The sequence below is a fragment of the Aulonocara stuartgranti genome, assembly GCF_965226115.1.
Source record: "Aulonocara stuartgranti genome assembly, chromosome: 18".
Taxonomy (NCBI): Eukaryota; Metazoa; Chordata; class Actinopteri; order Cichliformes; family Cichlidae; genus Aulonocara; species Aulonocara stuartgranti.
In genome coordinates, this window is record NC_138954.1 from 29,643,988 (window position 1) to 29,668,568 (window position 24,581).

At 42.6% G+C, this 24,581-nt stretch overlaps 1 protein-coding gene across 1 annotated transcript in view; it reads right to left on the reverse strand.

The window, feature by feature from the left end:
* Nucleotides 1-24,581, reverse strand: part of rnf220a (ring finger protein 220a) — a 192,356-nt gene that overhangs the window by 127,868 nt on the left and 39,907 nt on the right. The window contains 2 exon segments of the mRNA XM_082512649.1: nucleotides 20,711-20,834; nucleotides 20,837-21,913. Of these exon segments, the coding sequence (XP_082368775.1) occupies nucleotides 20,711-20,834; nucleotides 20,837-21,364 (652 nt within the window). The 5' untranslated portion in view covers nucleotides 21,365-21,913.

Consider the following 24,581-nt stretch of genomic DNA (forward strand, 5'->3'; position numbering starts at 1 on the left):
ATATTGGTTAATGTAGAGGCTGGCTAGATTTATGGTTAGGTATGTGTGCAGACAGCTAATCAGCAGCAGACCACAAAAGACCCCTCTGTGGCTACAAGATAAAGATAACCATCAGTCCATATACAAACATGCACACACCTGTAGCTAGCAGATAAGGAACGGCCTTTCATGATGGAAAGAACAGCTTCTGATTTACTACTTTGGATAACTGTAGCAAAATGCCCCTGATTATGCTTCCCCTCACAGTTTGTGTGTGTGTGTGTTTGTGTGTGTGTGTGAGAGAGAGGGAGCAGTTGGCAGCTGATTTGTGTAGTCTCTCTGATGAAAGTAATTCATCACTGAGTGGTGACACTTGTGTCAGCTGGTATCATGTACAATGTAACGCTGCATCTGTATCGCATTGTGAGCTTGTGCAGCGTTAAAGGCTGTGCCGTTAATTTATGGCCGTCTCCCATGGTGGAACATCTAACACGCTCCCTGCTGTAGAAGCGGGTGGTGGATTAACGGTCCTCCTTCAGTCTTCCTCCTGTCTTTCTCTCTCTCTTCCTCTATCTTTCTTTGCCTCGCTCTATCCTTTTTAAAGACCGGTCCCTAATTAGTGCTTGTGTAGTCCAGTGATATACAGTCCTCTATCTTTCTGACACATGCTAAAGAAGACATTTATTTTAGCAGCCATTGGTCTTTTCCCTTTGTGGCCCGGACAGTGTCTGATTGTTTACACGCAGCGCCTTTCACCGACTTTTGTCCCTCATTTAGAACAATTGCTTGTTTTCTCTCCTGCTTATCTCATGTTAAATTAGACTGTTTTCAGACCAGCATTGGCTCAGACATTGCAGCTGAACCAATCGCAGACCCTCAGTAGGGATAAAATCGCAGAGCACACTACTAGAAAAACTGCGCAAGATTTTAAATTTGTTAACTTTTGTACCATCCTATTCTGTATACTGTATTAATTGCACTGTCAAAAGCATAAATACTTTATAGCATTTGCAAAAATCCATTTTGCATGTCCCACATGTCCTCCTTCCTTTCCTGTTTCCTTTTCTTGGTTCAAAATAAAATCATGTCAATCAATTTAACCCTCATCTCTGTTCATTTGAAGCACTGGGAGCAAAAAGTTGAAAATAAAGACAGGATTGTTTAAAGATTGAGCTGTCACAAAATTAGATTATCAGTGTCTATAAAATAGCAACAATGCTTTGTTTCAAAAGTGTTTTCTTTCCTGGGAAATTCATTAAACTAAATATGCATGAAGGTCCTGAGAGAGTCTGTAAACACCACAAAAGAGATGAAAGAAAACAACTGAGGAATTCATTATTATATCATCATAAGAGCATTTTTAACAAATTCTAAATATCGTGGTTATTATAAATATATGATGTACATATGATGTAAATAAGAGCTATATTATATTTTTAAACTGCAAACAGCTGACTATCTGTGGCAAGGACTGCACTGCCAATGAGTACAAAACAAAAAATATTTAGTGGCGAGTCAAAGAAAATTCTGCCGCAGATACAATTTTTGCACAACCGTTAAGTTCAGATTGGCCCACATGTTAAAGAGTTCAGGTACATGCAGATATATTACACATGCCATCATTACAGTAAGAAGATAATCCATTGGACTCCAAAATCAAGGAGATTCCAACAGAAAAATGCCCTCTGTGACCCAACAGTGGACTGGCATTATATTTATGCGATATTTATATGTAACTTCATGACCTGTGTTAAAGCTAAATGACGCACATAGCACCTTTAATCTTTGCCTTTCTCTCTCTTCTGTTTTTTTCTTGTTTTACCGCATCTCTCTCTCCCTCTGTCATGATCTGCTCCTCTCTCTTTCTCCCCTTCTGCCTCTCTCTCAGCGCTGAGGCCATAGATCTCTCTAACAGGCACTATCTGCAGCCCTAAGCCCTAATGAGGCATCATAAGGCGAACAGTTTGCAGCAGCACCGCGCTGCTCTTTTATTTGCCAAACCATATCTCTTCCTCGCCCCCCCTCCTCCCGACTGCCCTCTCTTCGTCTCTCAATTGCTCTATCAGTCTGCCCTGCTCACCATATCTCTCCCTCTCTGTCTCTTTCCACCCCTCGTTCCCTCCATCTCCTCACTCTCTCTCGCTCTTGCTCGCTTGGTCTTCTTGCCATTGTGCTTTATCTCTCTTCTCATTCACCCGTTGAGCTCCACTCTCCCCTGTCGTGGCGCTTTGAATCATATCTGGCCGTCTACATATGCTAAAGCCTGTGTAATTACAGCAGCTCTTAAATAAAGACACGCTCCTAAAGCTGTCGGCTCGAATCACAGCTAAACAAGGCAGGAGGGGCCTCGCAGCAGCAACAAAGCTGTCATAGATAGCTATGGATTTATCACCAGCAAGAATAGGGGGAGAGGGAGGAAGTGGGGAAAAAAAGAAGATATTTCACATGTTGTCTCACATAATGGAGGGTAAAGTTTATTTATGTTTTTGTTTGGGAGAAAATGAAAACAGATGAGTGAATAGAGGGAAGAACTCTGGTGCAACGTTTTTTTCTCAAGTTGGAATATGGTTAGCTGTTTGAGGGAATGAACTGGAATAATTAACAGTGTCTTCTGAGAAACGGATGTAGGCTAAATAATGTGAAACTAGCAATATGATTCAATGTAATTTTATTTATCTACCACCAAATCACAACAACAGTCATCTAAAGGTGCTTCACATTATGAGGTAAAGACCTACAGTAACACAGAGAAAACCCCAACATCCCTATGAGCCTCTGTGAACAAGCACTTGGTGACAGTGGGAAGGAAAAACTAAACAAGTGAGGAAGTCCCCAGCAGCCTAGGACTATTGCGGCATAACTAATGGAGGCTCGAGGGTCACCTGATCAATCCATTCATCAATCAATAACTATATGCTTTTTAAAAAGAACAGTTTAAATCTAATCTTAAAAGTAGAAAGGGTGTCTGTCTCCTGAATCCAAACTGGGAGCTGGTTTCACAGAAGAGGGGCCTAAAAGCTGAAGGCTCTGCCTCCAATTCTACTTTTAAATAGCCACAAGTAGGAACCACAAGTAAGGCTGCAGTCTGAGAGTGAAGTGCTCTATCGGATATGGTACTATGAGCTCTTTAAGATAGAATGGGGCCAGATTGTTTAAGACCTTTTGTGTGAGAAGTCTGGATTTATCAGGGAGCCAATGAAGAGAAGCTAATATGGGAGAAATATGCTCTGTCCTTCTAGTCCCTGTCAACACTCTTGCTTTTTAAGGAACTTTTAGGACAACCTGATAATAACTTATTGCACCAGTCCAGCCTGGACGTAAGGACGAATGCACACCTGAACAATGATTCTTCAGAGATCACCACTAGTGTCTATGACCATATGAGCCTTTGTAGCAAAGTACTGCTCCAAACCCTATGTCACTCTTTAAAACAGCACAACGTCACAGAGTCTCAATTCCATAAAACAAAGACGTCTATTCAAGCCTAACATATCGCCCCGGCCATAAACTCCTCCTGTCTCTCAAACTGTAACAGCTAGGGAGGAATTTCAAGCGCCGGGCTTCTGTATATCATCTGTCTGTCTGTTCTCGGACTCGCTCCACGAGTAAATGAGAGATCCATGTGATGGGCGCCTGCTCTGTTTTTCTATCTTCTTTATTTCTTCTACTCCTTCTTTATTCCTGGGGTGTTTGCTTCCCTGGATTTTTCTTCAAGAACTTTAAGCCTCCCCTCCATACACCCGTATGTTATTTCATCGATACCATCGTCGCCATACCATCTATGGCTCATGTTTTCCTCGCCGTTTCCTCCACCTGCCCCTGTCTTCCCTGACATACATCTTTGTCTTCTTTTATCTTCTCCTCATCCTCACCCTCTCACTCCTCCGCGGTCTCCCCTGCCTCCTTTTCTCCCCCCCTCTCTCTTTCATTCTTGACTTCTGTAATTCATCAGTGCGAGCAGCAGTACAGATTGATCAGCCTCTAAAGGCAGTGTTGTGCGTCCTGCTGATGTTGCAGTAACCTCTGCTGAATAGCGAGCAGTGTGTCTGTGTGTGTGTGTTTGTGTGTGTGTATGTGAATGTGAATGGCGCGGAGGGAAAGTGGAGGGGACATTTTTTAAAATGTATTAATCGTGGTGGTAAACGGGATGAGAGTGGTTGCGACAGGCCCATCTTTTGAGGGAGAGGCCATATGTGACACACACAAACACACACGTGGCTGCACACACGCCCGCACGCAGTCGCATTCTAATGTCCCGAGGGTTCAGCCCAAGTGCTTTACACCCTCGCATCAGCCAACAAACACAGACATCTAAAATGCAATCCTTACACACACACACGCACAAACAGACACCACCTATGGGGAAATACAAGGCAATTTATCACTAATCACTAGACACCTTAACTTTGTATTCATCTGGATTTCCTATGATTAATAGCTTTCCGCAGCAAACTTTATCTCTCTGAAAACTGCACTCGAGTGTTCATGTGTGTGGAAGTGCCCCACAGTATAAGCAGACATAAACAAGTGTTTAATTGTTTGGGGAGAGCATGTTGGATTAGCCACAAGATTACCTCTTCTATTGCACATTTCCCCACATTCGACCTCTTTTGCTTTACTGTCATTCTTTTACTTACTTTGGTTCTGAACTCGATCTGGTCACATATGGGAAGCAGGGGGTTAAATATAAGTATTTTTTTTAAAATTGTGATATAAACGTTTTTTTTCTGTTCCATCCACTAAAAGAGACAGTAAACGCCAAGTTCAGTTAAATAGTACATCTCGCTTCAATTAATTTTGCTAAAGAAAACAGTAAAGGGAAATTCAATCTTTCCCAAATGCCTTTCCTATAATCAGAACAATATTTCGTGTTGTAAGCAATCGATTTGACACAAACCATGAGTGTTGAAGGATAAACTTCAAGTTTCTGGAGCAATTCAGGATCTTTTTATTAACTCGCACCACTTTGGCTTTAGATGCTAGATCGTGTGTGGTCGAGCTTTCTGCAAGAGTGGAGAGGAAAAGGAGGAGGTGGAGAAGAGGAAAGAGGAGATGAGAGCAAAGAGGAGGAGGAGGAGGAAGGGATGAAGGCGACAGAGGAGAGAGGAAGCAGGGAAACTGGCGAATGGAGGAGAGGTGACAAGGCTTCGGGGACAGACAGGGGCATGAATAATTTATCAACACTTCTGATGGACAGATTAGGGGAAAAAATGAAGAGAGACGGAGCAAGAGAAAGAAAGGCATGGTGGGGTGGAGAGGGAGAGTGAGAGAGGAAGCGAGATTGAAAGCAGAGGAAGGGGAGGAATAAAAATGACAAACGGAAAGAGAAAGAGAAGAAGAAAGCAAGTGAAGGGTGGAGGGGGCCCACACACTGGAGCTTTTTGATCCTAACAAACCCCTCTCGCCCTGACACCACCATGCCATCTGTGGCCCGCTCTGTGTGTGTCTGTGTGTTAAGTATGTGTGTGTGAGAGAGAGGAATAGAGGAGACAGTGACAAAGGAACCGGGAGACACAAACAGATAAAGACGAGGGGATGTATAGGATGTTTTTTTATGATTTCAAATTCAGATATGCACTCCTCCATTTATGGGAGACGCATAATCAGAAGTCGTGGCATCCACAAATTGTAAGAGTGCGTGAGCAAAGCAGAACTAAAGTCCTCAGCATTTTAGTGGTTGACAAAGAAAACTGTGTCATTTGTTTCTTAGGAGGCAATTGTGGAAGAATGATTTTGAAATAGCGTAACAAAAAGAAACAACATATCTACATATGTTATGAAACAAATGATAGGTGGGTTATTTCGCTTGGAACAGCTGAGTATTCTTTATCAAGCACGTTAACATGACCGTGATATCAAACCTGGTAAGAATGTGTGTGGGCCCACACTGATTATACACCATTTAACCAAGACCTTCACAGCCATCACATTCTCCTTTTAGGTTATATAAATTAAAAGTGTCAGTTGGGTGACATGCACCTTTAATTCAGGAGGATTTGAATATTTAAAGAGGCCGTGGTTAATTTGTCAACCCTGGTCGAATGTCACAATTAGCATTCTGACCACTTATTGATGTGCGCGCGTGTGTGTGTGTGTGTGGGTGGGTGCGTGTATTGATGTGAATTATGAATGCGGTGATGACAGGACTGGGTTGGCCAAAGTGCCATCAGGTGCTACAGCGCATTAACATATGTACACACACGCACACACACAGAGGAAACATGTTCTGCTTTTTGGTTTTCTATCCATCTTACTATTAGACACAGAACACCTGTATCTCTGTCACACACGCACCACACACACACAATGTGTGTCCCCAAATGTCCACAAATCAGTCACTCTTCTTCACCTGCTTTGACTTTCACATGTTCTTTTTGTCCTTTCTCATTTTCTCTTCCTCTGCTGGCCTCCGGTGCACCTGCCTTTCATTACTGCAGCCGGCACTTTTCAGCTTATACCACTGACCGTGTTATGGGTGTGTGTCTGTGTGTGAGTGTATGTAGTGGTAGGGTCAGCATGTGGCCCGTCGACATTATACCACGGCACAACCACGCTGCAGACAGCAAACCCAGCATGTCAAGTCTTTACCTTCCAACACCACACAAACGGCCGCGACCGGTCGCCCCCGGTGACCAGCCATTACCACAGACCTTGCACTGAGGTGCCGGGCCGGGTCGCAAGACATGCGACCTAACAGTGAGCGCCAATACTCACAGATATGTGCAACGAGCGTTCCTGACATTGAAGCAAAGTCAGTGTTGTTTTTCGTGCACAGATTCAAGCCTGGCAGAAATCTAAAGGCTGGCTTGTTTAAAGCTGCACTGCTGAGGGGTTTTATATGAGGGAGGTGCCAAATTACTGGTTTAATGTGTACATTCTGGCTTGTAGTGACACACTTAGAGAGAACTATCATGATGGCCACAAGAGTTCCTCTCAAATTAACAAAGTGCTTTAGCGTCTTTCAGCTCATTGTTTTGGTTTTCCAGCCAACAACTTCAATCTTTTGAGTTCTCACAACTAGCTAAAGCATGGAGCAGTGAAAGTGTCAGAAAAGAAAAAGAATATTCATATTTACCTTTACCGTTCATGCTTATTAATCAATTTTGGGGGACAGTTTTTTCCTTTTTACAGTCTTTATGCTAAGCTATATTAGCAGTGAAGCCAAACAGGGTTTTTGTATGAAATTGTTTTTAATGCACAGCAGAGGTTAAGTTTACTTAATGTCTTCATACAAAAACCAAAGGGAGATACCTTTATCTTACTTTCTGTTACAGTGGGTTTTGATCATATTTCCAGTTAGAGAACACAACCACTTCCTTGCAAATGGTTTCTTTGTAAATTTGCATTTTCTGCTAAGCATGCGTCTCATATCGAAAGGAATGCGTGTTGCAAATATTTAAAGATTTTTAGCGCAGATATTTTTAAACACACAAACAATTTCTTCTTTCTGACTTTTTCCATCTCTGGTATCGTGTCATGAAGGGCGCACAGACTAAACACAGTCCAGCGCAGTTACTGTTGTCTTGTCATTTATGGGCCCTGCAGTCGTTCCACAAAGTTTGGCACCACACAGCAAAAAGCTTTAGTTAACACCATCTTCAGTATGATTTGTGAGGTTGATTTTCAATCTTCCCACCACTAGTCTTTAAATTCTGACCCGAGCTTTGTGTGACAACACTCCGGCAATTACACGAAAGCACACAATGGGTCCCTAACAGTCTGCAAAGCCCCGACTGGTGACATCCCATAGGTCATTAGGCTTGTTTCTTAGAAACAAGATAGAGCTAACAAGTGCACAGCGAGGTTTAATACGGTGTCAGTGTTAAGATAAGAGAAAAGCTTGTCTCTGTGGCATGCTAGGTTTATATTTCTTATACAAACCAAACCAAGTATGTAACAGACAGGAAATAGAGCAAGACAAATGAAAACCCCAAAGAACAACAAACTAGGTCAGACGGTGTTTGAAGATGTGAATCTCTCTCGAATGAATCGCCCTGTGTGTAGACGCAAATGATTTCATTTCATTGCCACTTTTTCCACACATATGTGATTAGTTAATAATGTTGCAGGAAAAAAGTCTTGTGAATGAAGCAAGGAGAAAAGAGGTTGTGCAACACACTTGTGCGTGCACGTGTGTGTGTTTGTGTGTGTGTGTGTGTGTGTGTACACGCGCTCCCCTGTTGGGTGTAGAGGAGAATCAATATGTCTTTGAATGAGGGTCAGAAGGGTTGTCTGCCCAGGGAGAGCTGACAGATTTGCTCTCTTTTGCTCTGCTAAGCCCCTGCCTGCTTCTAACACCCCTTGACACACACACACACACACACACGCACACAGATGGAGACACACACACACATATAGGAAAAAAACCAGATGGAAGAAAACACTTGCACACATGGATGAAGCGCTTCTCCAAGAGGGGAGAATTCCGAACATTTTTGCCATCGGGACGTGATATTAGACGTTCCACATCGAAATGAACCCTGCTACATACCCTGCTCAGTGTGTATATGTTTGGACTGCATATGTGGGCGTGTGTGAGACAGAGAGATGGTGCAAGAGAAGGGCGGTGAAAGCCAGGTTTGAACAGCAGAACACGATCTACCAACACCGCCGGCGAGTGTCGTAAATCAGGTCCGGACAGACAATCATGCAGAAACCAAAGAGGAACGAGTGCGACGCCCGAGGACATAAATAAACACATCGAGCAGTAATGGTAATTTAGAATCAAAGTGGGCCTTTTGAATAGTTAGAATTTAAGCAGGGACAGCTGTATATAAAAAATACCTTGTAGGCCTTTCTGTAATGCCTTGCTAGTCACCACTTGTCTTTATTTCCAGAAATATCCCTTTGGGTCTCGTGAGTTGACACCCCTTAAATATTAATGGTATTCCCACATTCTATTGCCTAAAATGTCATTCTGCTTTACACTGGGGTATGCTGCAAAGTTATGCCTGATTTACTTGCTATTTTTCAACACATTCACATTCCACGGATCAAATACAGCGGAATTTATGGTTCAATGCGGGCGGTGCGTTCGCTGTCCGCTCCTGTCTGGCGATGGCCAGTCTGCCTGCAGACAGCCCTGTTACTGGATGGTCTACAATGTGGCACAACTGGTTTGTGGGCCACTCTTGGCTTGTGATGTTGTTGGTCGATCAGCCAGCTGTGGTGAGGAGCAAAGTTCTACTGTACAAAGGGCTGTCTGAACAGAAACATGTATGCAGACAGACACGTTTGTTGGACCACATATTACGCTTCACATAGATGCAGTTGGTTATGCACCTCATCCTCCTTTAAAGGCATAAGCATGGCGTTGAACTATACCACAAGTTTGTCAAAGAGTTAACAGCAGTTCACAGAGTGTTTTGCACTGTGCACCTTTGTTTGGTTTGGTTTTCACTCAGTAGATTTTGCTCACTGGATAGGTTTAGGCACAGGAACAAACTTGGCTAGGTTTTAAAAAATGGTCAACGTTAAGGTTGAAATTTACCTCTTCACAAAAAAATCAAGGTTAACCTGTTCGGTCAATGTGATGCAAAAGGGACCTTTTCAGAAGCTTCCATACATTCAGAGTTTGTTGGCACAGATTCAAGAAAAGTGTTTTTGCCCAACTTGGAGATGTCAGCAATTTTAAGAAACAGGCAAAATTTGGCATCCTTGGGAATGTGTTTTATTTCTTCTTCAGTATATTTAAAGCTTAAAGTCGACCTGGATTATGCGTCTCCTGAGCAGATAACAGTTTGTGGTTTTATTTGCTGTTATTAAGGAAAATCTTTTAAAAGTGAATGCAAGAATTCTTGTAGAGATAAACAAACATGAATTGACAAAGGGCGATTAATGAGGGTAAACAGGTGTGAATGGGACTTAAGTCTCACAGCAAAAGAAAAAAAAGTCTTAGTTAAGTAGATAATCACCTCATTTTCTGGATATTCCTACTTACAATAATGTAATTACAAAGCTGATCAAAGGACCCACAATCATTAAATAAATCATATAATGTGGACTTTTTACACAAAAGCAACACATATAGTCCTGCCATGTTTCACACTGTATATTATTTCATTTTACTGTTCCTCAATCGCTAAAAAACCCCTATATAATCAAATCTGACACATAGATTCAAGCATGGAAATGTGTGTGTGTGTGTGTGTGTGTGTGTGTGTGTTTCATGAATGTTTTCACATGTGTATGTCGCTTACGTGTGTATGCGTCCCGTGTGCTTAACATACTAGAACAGCAATTAGTAATCACTCATGGAGCTAATGACATCAATCAATGAGCTTTTAAAACCAGCCATTTGATAATTACAACCATCAGTGGTCACCCATGGATTCATTATAGCGCCGTTTTCTCTGGTAGTACGATGCCTCTCTCTTTCCCTCCTCACTTTCTTTCTGTCTGTCTCCTTTAACATTTCAGAATCACTTAATGAAGTATTACATTTACTGTATATAACTATTTATTCCTTGTGCAGCAAGTTAAGATGCCCCAGCACTGAGTATTTAATATTAAAGCTTTTGGTAAACTTGAACTACAAAGTCTGTCTGAAAAAGGAAAGAAGGTGAAGATGGGAAAACTGCGATGACTAGAGACAATCCTGCCTAAATCAGCAAGGAGATTATTTAAGGATGGAAGAAGGAGCTATAATTCTCTCAGAACGATCAAATGAGAAAGGGAGGTTATTCTTTCTTCCTCAATTTCACCTAATTCCCACTTTCACTGACACATTTTACACATTTTACTTTCTTTCTTTTTTCAGATCAAAGTCATCCCTTTGATCAACAACTGATTTAAGTAGAATCTGGAAGAGTACTTTGAGGAGTTTTAAAACTGTGGTTATGTCACTGGCACTGAAGAAAGTGTTTCATCTGCAAACTAATAGATTCCCATGCTATGGTATTGTTTGGTCTGTGATTTTATTGTTATTATTTTTAGGTGTTTAGTGTCAAGAATGATGTAAATATATAGCATATATAATTCAGATGTTATGGGACGATATTACTAACGTGAAATTAAAATTATAGAATGCTTTTGGAAGGCATTACATTTGTAGGTGATAAACAGGCAACACAACTACATCATAATATGTGATATATATATATATATAAGAACAATCAGCTAAGATGTACCTCTTTGCCAAGGTTGATTGCTCAACACCTAGTCTCACATGAGGAGAATGGATGAACAGATGGACAGATATGTTCATTATAGCTCCAACAAAAATGTAATTAAATCCAAGAACATGAATGTTATATATTAATGGATGTTTCTAGGGGGGGTTCTTCAAGAAACATAAAAAAAACCCTTTTCAAATATTCTAAAACAAAAACTCTCCAATGTGTTGCATCCGATGTTAGGACACTTTTTCTGACCTTGACCCTAAATTCAGTTTGACTCAGTGTAAATGAACTGTCTAGAGGACCAGCTGACAACTCCAGGAACTGAATATGAGCTAACCTGCACATCATATAGGTGTGTGAGCGTGTGTGTGTGTATACTAAATGTGTGGGCTTGTGGATGCTCATCTGCGTGTGTTTGTGTGTGTGTGTGTGTGTGTGTGAGGCACGGATGCACAATTACCAGGCAGGCGCGAATCGATAGGTGCCTGCTGACAGATGGATTAGCACGGTAAACAGATGATACACACACCGCTAAATTATTCATCTGCTGAACAGTGGGCTGGGTTTCCATACACCCCCCGCTGACAGGGGGGAAGCAAAGGAAAGGGGTGTAAATAAGGAGGCTGAAGAAGAGAACCTAAAGAGGGCACTTGGCTGTGCATATGGTATTTTTTCTTGTTTTTTAGCACAATTTCACTGTGTTCAAAATTGTGTTGTGATCACCGACAAAGATTATTACGTAGTCTGCACAGCTCTTAAAGAACACACTCGTGGACACATGGGCTCGGCTCCTCTAATGCCTTCTAGATATGCAGAGGCACCACGAGGTCAATGTGAAGTGTCTTGGGATCGCAAACACACATGTGCGCAAACATCCGTTCTTTATCCACATCTTTCTTTGAAGTGCGGGCAAATCCGTGATCATCGACTGTTTATGCCTTTAACAAAGTCTGCAGCATGAATGCAATTTCACAGGCATACAGAAGCATAGCGGAGGTACAGGCAGCGCTGTGGACAAACCTGATCACACACCATTATGTTTGCTGCTGAAGTATCTTTACATGAGCATGGGATGATTCATTCAGACCAGTGCTTTCAGATGACCTTTTGGTTGGAGCACTTTCAAAGGCTGCTTGGTTTAACTAACTATAAATTATGAATTAAGGCAGTGTGCTTATTAAGTGGATGGTGGGACATAGTCTTCTATCTTCTATCTGTTAAGTGATGATGTATGAAACCTGCTTCTGGGTCCAAACTACACTGTACTCATTAAGGCTGTTGTCTTTTTAACGTGTTTTAATGCTTTGTATCTTGTTCTATTTAATTTGAACAAACCCCTAAAAATAGTCACTGTCTGCCTCTCACGGTTTTATTATCACCATTCATCTGCAGCATGTTTTAAAGCTCAGACACAAAATATTTGAATAGGTCAGAAAAGAATCACTCTGAGGCTAACAAAGATTTGAATGGGTACATAAAACTGGGATCAGGTTCCAAAACCATGCAAAAGTATATTGCAGAGTTCTGGAGTTTAGTCCGTTTACAGCATCTTTTTGCTGCCCTGCGATTGTGTTTGTCTCTACCCAATCGGAGACTGTCACGTTAACTTTTATTTAGGGGAAAAAAGGTTAGCGTTCACCCTTCAGTGTCAGTGTGCTAATGTCTTTATAGTATCCTAACCATAGCTCTGTATCTAACCACCACATAGCACACCGTTATATACCAGCTAGCCCAACTTCAGTAAACCCTACAAATGTTGCTGCTGTTTGGTTTTCTGTCTTCATTTATGTCCGAAGTGATAGTAGAGTTGTACCTTTCAGTTCATCAGAAATCCCTCAGTCAGAACATGGTATGTCATCTTTAGATGGAAAGCAAGCTAACTGTTTGCTAACTTCTAATCTTCTAGATGTTAAACTTTATTGTTACCCCCGGCAGTGCAGCCACACTGGTCATTTTAATAAAGATGAAAGAATTTAGACAGTTTTTAACTCTCAGTGATGCCGCAGTGTCCATTTGAGGTTGAGAACTGAAGGAGAGTTTGAACCTGGAAGCGTTTAATGACATCAGACTTAAAGAGCGAATAGAACCTTTAAATCTCTGCACATGCCAGAGCGCACTCCCAGTATTGAATAGTATAGATTCTGGTGTATGCAAATCATATGAGCGTGCACACACAGACACACATCCACACATACTCTGGCATGCATATAAAACATGCATTATTGATTTGTTTCACCTTTACAAGTGACTTTGGGGGCTTTTCCTGCAGCAGATGTTAAGCTTTTGTGATAAGGGGTTAGTGGGGGCAACTTTTCAGATGGAGGAGACCAGTGAGGAAGCGCTGGTGGCAATAACACAAGTTGCCATCAACTTCCATCTTGAAGAAAAGTTATGCAAAAACACACTTTCCATTCAAAGAGTTGGGCCTTACTTCCACAAAGCTACAGGTGCAAATGGATGATTTAGTGGCTCCTGTTGCATTAAAAATAATTATATATTAAATTGCACATGCGTGTGCATGTACTGAAGAATGGGCCGGTCCAGCTTTGTGAAGCAGCAATGCACTGAGAAGCGCTAACGATCTCATACCCACAACACCCCTACTCACACAGACACACACACAAATCGTTCGCTCGCATCATGGCCGCCATCAGCAGGAACCAATCAGATTTGATGAATAATTCAATATTAAAGAGGGTGTGACCAAGGCAGAAAGGGGGTGAGGAGGGAGTGGTGGAGGAGGGGGGCATTGCCAAGACGTGGGCCTTTTTTGGAAAAGGGCCTGCTATTTGTGTGTGTGAAAGTGAGAAAAGTGGGAGGGGAGTGTGTGTGTGTGTGGTGATGGTGGTTGGGGGGGTCTGTCACAGTAGACTGCATCCACAAACTGGCTGCAGATTAGATTACTGAGGAGAGGAGAGTAAGGGGGGAGGACAGAGCGGAGGGAGAGAACAGGGCAAAGAAGGTGGCAGGATAAGATAAAGGAGAGGAAACAGGGGGAAAAGGAATGTTTTAATACGTCTGCATTAAAAGGTGTCTGAATCCCGAAGCTCCTCTGAAGAAAAAAACGTAAAGGTGCATAAAGTAACCCGGCAATCATTTTTGCATTAACTTAGATTCCTTTAGGGGAAAGTTAAACCACAAATTACAGAACGCTTTGCTTGACCTTTGCTTTAAGAAAAAGAACATATCTGAGCTGCTTTTATGACAATTTGCGTCTTGTTGTGCCGACGAGCATTAACAGCAATAAATCAGGTTTGTGTGCTGTTAGAGTCCTGTCACATGCTTTCTTCAGACGAAGCACCGCGAATGTACCAAAATTTAAAAGCCAGCACACCGCAGAGGTCAGTTTGGGGCTATGGCACGCCAGGGTCTTGTGTGAGGCCGATTGTGTGCAACTGTGTGTCCATATTAAAAAAAAAGAAGAAGAAATGTGTGTTGTGTTGCCAGGTGTGCTGCAGTTGTATGAGGCTCAGCGGAGTTTTAACACGGGGGTTTTTATTGGCTGAGCTGATGTCACCGAGGGAACAAAGTGGAATTCCGGAACCAGTGCATGTGTGTGTGTGTGTGTAAAACTTTCATTTTAAAGCAACCACTTGCCTGCAAAGTAACATCCTTTCATTTGAGTGTTATCCTTATTACATGCTTCTAGTTTTTCTCGATAAATAAAGCAGCAGTGGAAACAAGCTGGTTATTATATGTCACCGTGTTAGCAGGTGTCCTATTATGGGAGACAAGATGAAATCACTTTTGAGGCTGGAGAATATTTTGCAGAGTGCTGCAGAGGGATTCCTCTCATCTCATCCTCGCTCCTTCATGTGTCTTAAACCAGCTCAGTTGCTCATTTGTGTAACCTGCTCATGCACACACAAACACACACACACACAAAAGTGATCTATGTTGAAATGGAGTGGCTGGGCAGACAAAAGGCTCGACAGGAAGCAACTAATCCTTGATCTGCGCAGCATCGCAACAATGACTGCAAGAGTCACACCAACTGACACACACACACACACACACACACACACATAAGTAGACAATTGCTTCCAGCTACCACCCAGAGAGAGAAAGGGGGTGGGGAGTTTGCATAAAAGAGCGATAGTAAATAAATATTTTCATATTCCTTACAACAAGAAATATGAAAATATTTCCTTTCTTTTTGCTTTTTGTTTCAAATAGAAGCCTTTAATAATTATGTGCTCACATGTTATAGCTGCTATATGAGGAAAATATGAGTTGGATGCATAAAGGCTGTTATTGACAGGGAAAAAACGCACACACTCCTCACCCTGGGGGAGCTGCCAGAAGGGCAGAAGGGCTCACACTTGAGGGTAAACAAAGCTACCGCAAGTAGGACAGTCCCTCATGATCCTCTGTGTGTGTGTGTGTGTGTGTGTGTGTGTGGCACACATTGGCAACTGACAGGGAGGCAACATGAGAGGGACAAGCCTTTTAACATCTGGCTAAGCACTGACAGGAAGATGCACACACACACAGGAGAGCAGGCAGGCGAGTCCCAGTCCTAATTATTAGAACACTCTTACTTAACTTAACCCTGCCACTAGACCGTGACAGGCAGAGATGGAAGGTGGTGGTGGTGGTGGTGGGTGGGAGGGATAAGAGTGAAGAGCAGGGCAGATTGTTATGTGAGGACAAGGAGAAGGATGAGTGTTTCTGAATCCTTTCTGAACCCAAAAAGGAATGGAAAGGACCAAAAAAAATACAACGTTTTAAAAAACAAATAAATCAAAGACAGAAAGAGTCCACGTAGAAGAATTTTGCTTGACTGACAGTCAGTCTGTGGGAATTGGGGTGCAGGAATCCCACAGTGATGACCGCTAACAGCTAAAGATGGACAAAAAAAAAAAACAAAAACACCCCGAACCAAGACAAAATCTGTTTTGACACCCGCTAACATCATCCATCATCCCTTTCTGAGAACTTCATTGCTCTTTCGTCTACAGTTTATTTTTCTCTACCGTGGATTTTTTTTTTCTTTTGTGCAACTCAGCCCCAAAAAGAAACAACACACATGACATTTGCTCTGTTTTAGATGAGGGTGAACATAAACACACGCGAAAAAAGGAGGCGACACCAAAAAAAGAACAGAAGAAAGGCGAAGAGGAGGATGCAGAGAAGGAGTCTTGCTGTGTGTTTTAACAGCTGTGCCTGATGTTGGTTGATGGGAATACAGAGAGAAATGGGACTTTTAAACCCATTCCCTTCAAATAGAAAAGTTTCCAGCGAGGCTTTGAGGTCTAATTTCTGGATTGATGATTAGGAAGCTCTTGAATAAAGATCAGATTTCGTAGGTATTATCACTATCTACCTGTCTCGGTCATGTTTTCATAAGAATTCTTCTGCTTTTATTTCAGTCCAGCAGCTGGGATATGCATTTCAGCTCAACATCTCACCATCCTGTTTCTTCCTATCCTTCCTTCCCACTGCTCTTTCATCCTTTCTTTTATCTGATTCTACTCTTCCCTCCTTCATACATTCCTTCCCCTCATTCAGTTGCTACAAAAATTTCTGGACTTTCTTTTCCTGCCAAACGTTTCTGCTCCTTTTTAAAATTTAACATTTGTCATCTAAATAAGGCTTTTCACCTACTTTTCCTGTATGTAAAGTGTGTGTGTAGAACATAACACAAAAGAAAAGAAGAAAAAAAAGGCAAGGAAGTTGGACTAGGCATTTGGGGTGAGGGTCAGTGTAAATCTCTCAGCCTTGTAAATGTGGAGAGCGGAGAGAATGTCAACAAACAGACTACAGCGGTCACACACTCTTATTGGGAGACACACACAAAAAAAAAATAAACAGGGAGAGGAAGAGGAAAAGGATGGGAACATGGGGAAAAGATGCAGGAAAAAGAACGAGAGAAGAGAGAGGGAGAGGGGGGCAAAGATGATGGAACGTGACACTGACACGTCACGCAAAACCGTCAAATCCCCTCCACAAACAAACAAGTACACTGCAAGGGTGGATTGTTTCATTTGTCAACACTCGCATTAATACCAATCACACATCCCATAATTCCTTTCTCTCATTTACTGACATAAACCCTCATCCACTTTGTATTCCTTTGCTCTTCTGCTAAAATCCCACAGTGTGAATACAGTAAATGGTAATAGCTTTTACCATAATATGACATGCATAGTCTTCTTAAGGCATGATGGGGCCTTTATGTGACGGTTTAGTGGCTGACAGGTTAGCAAGTTTAGTTAACAGCCAACGTGCCTGCCGGTGCAGTGGAGGGATTTAAGGAGGCTTAGCACAGAGTAGGCCACTGTTGCTTGGAGTGGCATGAGGCAAACTCCATGCAAAGAAGTTAGGGTTACATTGTTTTTCGAGTTTTTCAAAAGTCTTTTTTTTAAGTGTAGAGCAAAGGAAATCTCGCATTCTAACCTGGGATTAACTTGCATGAGACGTGACTGAAAAGAGGGGTGAAAATGGGTTGAATTTAAGTGTAAATTCATTCATGAACAACAAGATCTGCATCCTCCTGATAGCACTGAAGTGAAGGCATTGCGAGCAAGATAGATAGATAGATAGATAGATCAGGTGTCTGCTTAAGTATGCCTAATGGCTTACACTAAATTAGAAGAACCTGCTAAATCAAGCACAGCACTAATTCAGGCAGGCCACAGAGACAATCCCAATCAGCTAGCTCACAGCAGCTCACAGCTCAGTTTATACCCCTGTACACATCCAGTTGATCATCTTCATTTATTTAAGCTGCTTTAACCTACTCAGAGTTGTTGTGCATCTGCAAGCCACTTGGCAACCTGCTTAATCAGTATCATACCTGCTGCCATAACTGCTCTGCTCTGTTCTTTTCCTGTGGCCGACTACTGTATGCAAAGCTCTGTAAGTAATTAGAGATAACACTGGCAAGCTGGAGTCTGAAATTAACTTAGGCACCTATTGGAATTTTTTTTTTACTACAATTGTGCAACAAGCAAGTTTTGAACTTAATCTTGTCAATAAGTCACATGCAATTAATTTAGTATTTTGGAAGGGGAGAAGGATATCAGTACTTTATTAGCAACCATAAATTAGACCCATGTACTATAAATAACCCCAGCCTAGATAAGGTGCAGATTTAATGGCTTACATGGACTCAAAGTTCCCTGAAATTTACAATGTCACTTCTACACTGGATGCACTCTTATGAGCTAAGCAGGACAGTTTAAGCAAACTTCCTTGGAGATCTGAGGATTTTTTAGTTAAGAGTTTAAAACATTACACCCTATAAATGAAAATTAGCATGATATCTTAGCTTATGTATTTGACCTGAGGAAATGCCTGTCAATAATAATGACGTTTTTTAGACCACACTCACGGTCACCACTGTATGATCCTGAACATTAAAAACCTCTTCTTTTTTTTTACAGTGGAAGTAAAAAATAGCCTCATGTATGTGTAAAAAAAAACAAACAAACACACACACAGAGAGAGGCTGCTAGTTAGCTAATGTGTGTGTGAAGCAGCAAGGGCGCTGTTCTCATGGGATTGTACCAAAGTGTTGTTTGTTCTTTACGCCTCCCCTGGATAGCCAAAACCAGTGAAGGAGAACCCATAATTCTTTGCTGTAAGCAGTGCCTCTGCACATCCAATTGCATTAGAAGCCTATAGTAGAGGTGCCGGCTACTTGTGCCAAGATTTAACCTGATTAGATACAGATTCAGCCGTTCCAAAAGACAGCACAGAAGCCCTGTACCCATCTCCCATTCTGTCTCTGCCCTCAGTCTTATTGCTCACGAATTATGAGCACATCGTAGTGTGTTACTCACCATTCAGAGTTCTCTTGAGCAAGGCAGTGCAGGTGTGCCTTAGTGCTGCCACAAACAGATGTTAAGCTTCACGTGAAACAGGCCTAGATTTCAAGCTAAATCTGGAACATAATGAACCTCACATAATCTGTGAGATTTTTCTCTTTTCCTTCTCTTTGTTCTCGTTTCCTTTTCTCTTGCATTTTGTGCACTTTGATATCTTTCTTTTCCTTCTTACCCTCCACCCCCTGCAAAAACCACTGGGTGTCATCTTCCCAATTTCCTCCTTTCTGTTCGTCCTCCCTCTATTCCTCTCTTTCTCACCCTCTCTGTCTTTCCCGCAGTGGTCTTTTTTATCGGATCAGTCTCAGGTCGTCGCCTCTGTCTCTCATGTGTTCCATCAAGGATGCATCCCTCAAACACACACACACACACACACAAGATCAAAGATGGAAGAGGATTGGGAAAAGGAAGAGTGTAGAAAAAGCCGACAAAGGTGAGACACTGTGTTAAGTTAAAAGAAGAAAAGCTGAATAATTAAAAACACCAAAAAAGGGAAGACTGCCTAAATTATACACCATAAGCACGTCGCCGTCTGCCTCTCTCCTAATTTGTCACTGGGATCCGATACAGCTTGTTGACATGTGTAGGAGCTGTCGGCGCTCATGCTAAAAGCTGTTTGTGGAAGAGTGTTTGCCCATGCTTGCGTATTTGCGCTTGGAATTCTTACAGCTCCTCTTCCACCTTCCTTTTATTGCGCGCACACACGCAAACATGGCTTGCCAAGCTTTTGGGTATGTGGGTAAATCTTTTGGCAACAGGGCTGCCAGCGTGGAGCTATGATGAATGCTGATGGCAAAGAGCATGGCCGGTCTCTGAACCAGTCACTCACACATGCACGCACACACAGACACACACACACACACATGCTCACATACTAATCAGATTCCCAGTGCATGAGGGCCAAATGGCATCCTTCCACTGGTGAATGCTAATGTGACCAGTGGAGCTTGTGGGCTTTTGAAACAAGGATATAGGGAAAGCTGGGAGAGATGATGACAGGAAAAACATTGATGTGATTGTTTATTGGTGTGTGTGATGCTAATGTGTGAACATTTGCATTCTTTTACACACTGCAGCAAGTTGTACTTTGAGTTAGTTTAGAATTACAGTGGACTCTGTGTGCCTGTATGTGTAAATCTGTTTAGTTTGCAAGCCTTACTATTATAATTGCATGTAGAATAATGGGAAAAATTTGCCCTTCTGCATCACTGTATCAGTTTGGGTGTTTTTTAATGCAAGATTATTATGTTTTAAATTGTGATTTTGCCACCTGTCATATCTGAAACAATATATCTAGAACAGGTTTAATGTATAATGCAAAAAAAAAACCTGGCTCAGTCATTGCATGTGTATAAATTTGTCATCGTACAAGAGCAAATGGGGATTTATTCGGGTTTATCCTGGAAAACACCCTTAGAGCAATAATGTGTTAGATATTTTCAACATGGTTTAGAAAGGTGACACACATGTCAACGTAAAGTGTTTGAGTGTTGTTCCACTAGACGCCTCCAACACATTACCAATGCCCCAGTATTCCTGGTTATAGATTTTCCAGGTGCCTAATTCAGGAGGGATAACTACAATGGATATTCTTTCACTGTGTGTGTTGATAAAGGTTGAAAGCACCAGTCCATAATCCCTCATTAATGTTAGTACTGTATGTTGTATGCTCATACTGTTAGGTTTTCACTAATTTACTTTTTCCTGTGGTTTGTCACACTTGTGCTTGCATAGTTTGATGTGGCTAAACGAGATGTGGAACAGATATGAATGGTTACTTACAGCGTTCAATGCGGTCCTCAGGACTGGATGAAGTCTCTCTATCAGACAGGAGGCCTGACACAGCGAAGATCTTTTTCCCACTGTCTTCCACTGCTTTCAGGGCGCTGCTGGGGGAGCCCCCGGGGGGATCTGTGCACCACCAAAGTCGTACTCTTTCCCTTCAGCATCAGAGTACCGCAGATGGGGTGAAGACTCTGCATCTAGGCACCCTTTGAGGCGCTTGGCTGGGGTGAAAGCAGACTGATACCCTCCTGGTGCCCCATCCCGATCTTCTGGAGGCGATGCAAAGGGCCGGAAGGCGCCAACGCCGCTGTGATTCAGCATGCTGATGGGCGAGCAGTCCAGGTTAGGTGGGGCAAACTGATGATGGAGGTGAAGGAGGGATGGAGGAAAGTCCCTATTGGGAAACCCTGGTGGGACAGCGCCTTGGCGGTGGTACATTGACGCAAAAGTGTAAGAGCCGTTGTTGAATGGCAAATGGACGTCTTTCTCCACAGAAACTGGCACACCAAAGGGACGCGGCTGCTGGCAGGGAATGGAAGCATCGCGAGAAGCTTCGGCTGTGGAGGCCAGGACCATGAGAGCTGGAGAAGCCAGGGGATTGGGCAGGTAGGAGGAACTCTCCATCTTGAAAGCTGCCCGGTGGAGGTCCATGTCTGGATTGACAAAGAAGGCTGCGGGAATTTCAGAAGGAGGAAATTATTCCTCCTCAATGAGATTAAAAACAATGTCCAAGACCCTTGGAAAGGGTCTGAAGAAGTAAGGGAATCCGGGTTGGAGACTTGAAGGTTTTGGCTTGTTGAAGGAAGGGGCTCCAAAAACAGCCCTTAGTGAGAAAAGAGTGTTTTTGAAGAAAATGAAGACTCAGCCAACGTCTGTTCAGATTAGCTTGAATTCAGTTCATTTCTCTGCAGTGGAACTAAAGTTTTCTATTTTGCCTCTAACCAAATAACCAAACTCAAACTCTGTTCAGTTCAGATCATTCCATGCCTCGTATATGCCATTGGGCATGTTCTGTCATTCACTAAAGTAGCAGTCTGGATTAGGTTAGTGCTGATATTAAATACAATGAATGTTCTAGATAACGTTTTTTCCTCTCTCCTTCCTGATTGCTGGATTTGTTGGTTAAGTTGAATGTTCTGGGACAGGTGGATATCTGTAGGTCGTCAAAGCCGATTCCGCATCTTCAGGGGGGTCACCAAACTGAGGACACACAAAACACAAGCATTAGATTTCAACTGAGACTCAGAGCTGTGCATAATGTTTCAGATTCAGTGCAAAATAACCTTTCAACTGAAAGCTTCCCATAAACTAATTTAGATATTCAGGTATTTACTTGAGACTTCTCGTCAATTCCGCCATTTTTGGTAGTTCAGAAACGTCCTGGCTGTGCCTGCAGAGGGCTTCAAATCAGCTCATCTGTTTCTTTATATCCACAGTAAAAATGTAAATCCCTCTGCACACCCTCTCACATTTATCTTAGACCTCCTCATCTTTCCTTAATGATAGGTACTTTCAGAAACAAGAGGCGTGCTGCTTTTCCAACAAAGATCGATGCCTTGCTCTCAGTATGTATGCAGTGGAAAGGAGAGGAGCTGAGTGGAAAATTTTTAATAAAGAAGCTGCTGGAAGCCAAGGCTTGAATTCAAAGCCTTTGGGGGACAGAGTGTTCTTAAGCACTGTTGTTGAAGCTACAAACTCAAAACCTCTTGGGAAAAAGTGTCCTCGAGTTGACACTGTTGATCAAATCCTGTAAATCCCTGCCCTTTGACAAAAAGCCAAGAACTTTTTCAAGCCACAAACTTCTCTCAGTTTGCCCTCCTCTTTTTTCCTCCTTCTCTTTAAAAAAAACTTCTATAAACTGTTTCCACATCACATCTTTCCATTACGATCTCTGCAAACCTCTACGTCTCATCTCTTTCCAAATGCCCCCCTCCTTGTCCTCCATCCTAATCTATCCATCCCCTCCTCCTCTTCTTCCTCTTCTCTCCATCCACATCTCCTCCTCTCATCTCCCTAGCGCCAGCTATTCTCCCTCCCTCTTCCATCTCAGATCTTGGTCTAAGCCGCTTATTCTTACCATCTCCCAGGATATTATTGGACCAGAACCACTTGTCTTAAGATAAGGACACACACACACATCCACACTTCCACCCACACCCACACATGTGATAACAGCCTGTGTGGCTCAATGTTCAGCTCAGCGCCCCGACTTGGTGGGGCGAATACACTCTGCATCCTCACAGGCTATGCTACCCTATCTCTCCATCTAACCACTTTTAATTCCCCCCAATTTTAATCTGTCCTCTCTTTCTTTTTACATCTCTCCTGTCAATCTGTTCTCCTCTCATCCCTCCCATCTCTCCCTCTCTTCCCCATCTCTGCCTCCCTCCCTTCTCCCTTGAGTGATTCAGATGGGTGATATCATATCAGGCCTCGCCATCTGCCATCCACGAGCCAGAGGAAATCTGACTGAGTGAATAAATTAGCCGTACTTGACCCCACGACCTCTCGGCATCCGTGGCAACAGACTAGAATCTTTCCCTCCCGGGGATTAGATTGTAGCATGCGATTGGTCAGACAGAGGAACGCAGAGAGGCAGCCGATGAAACGACAGCATAACACTGCAGAGATTTTTATCCCCAAAGGGCAATTTGAAGGTGGCTGCCTTATTAAAGGTCCAATATGTTAAGATTTAGAATAGGTAAAGATGTGCTTGTTACAAATACGCAGCGGTGGGATTTAGCGCTAGATTAAGAGAAAATATGCATAATTTAACAGCTTATCAGGAGTGATATGACGTGTACCATGTATATGTATATATTATCCCCCCCAAAAAAGCAATCTAAAGTCTCACTCGTGCCATCAAAATTCGACACTCATGCAACTTAAAAAAGGTCAAACGTGAAGCCTTGTGCATACATAAACACACAACAAATACAAACTCACACAGTATCAAGTAGCAGCCTCTCTAGACAAGGTTCAAAGCTGTGTTGACTAGCAGCCAACATCAAAGGAGAAACTCCCTGGGAAATGAAAGGAGAAAATCTTTTATAGCTATCAGCTGTCCACAACACTCATTCAAATCAATTTCCAAACCTGATCTTGGCTTTGGCACGCTGCTCTGCCTCCCACACAGAAACACACACACACACACACACAAATATGCAGAACAACAACTGCCAAGAGAAAGGAGAAGGCCCAGAGACAGAGAGATTGGTGGGGGAGATGTTTTACATTACCGCAAATGTACAGTAGACCAGCACGGAGTGTTGAGAAGGGCTTACAATAACACACCTCTCTGGTCTGGACTGATGCCACAGAGTCGCATTACACGCCTCACTCCTAGCCCACCAACGCCCCTTTCCACGCTCTCTCTCCTCTATCGCAGTCGATACAGGAAATAACACCTTCCATAAGTGACCACAACAAAACTTGCTTTCTTTGTCCCACAGCTTCCTCTGTCTCTCAGTATACCCCCTCTCTTTCTCTGCTCCTACCCACTGTCTTCACGCCGTATATCAGATCGCTCTTTCTCCTCTGTAACCTCTAAAATAGGAGTGTGTCTGAGGTGTTGATAGCAAGGTAATACACTGATAAGTACTAAGATATTTCAATTTTATTATCATTACCCAACAGGCTGCGAGTGAAGGGCCGCCAACGTGAAGCAGCCAATCCAATAAGAGAACACTAGATATTTCCTTACAGGCCGCAGCAGGAGAGGAGCGAGTCGAGGGAGGGCGAGAAGAGAGATGAGGAGAGATGAGGAGAAGGCGGGAGATGAAAAATTAGAGGTGAGGAAACAAGGAGAAGAAGAAGAAAATAGATAAGATAGTGAGAGGTGAGGAAGACAGAGGGAAGGAAAGGGTGT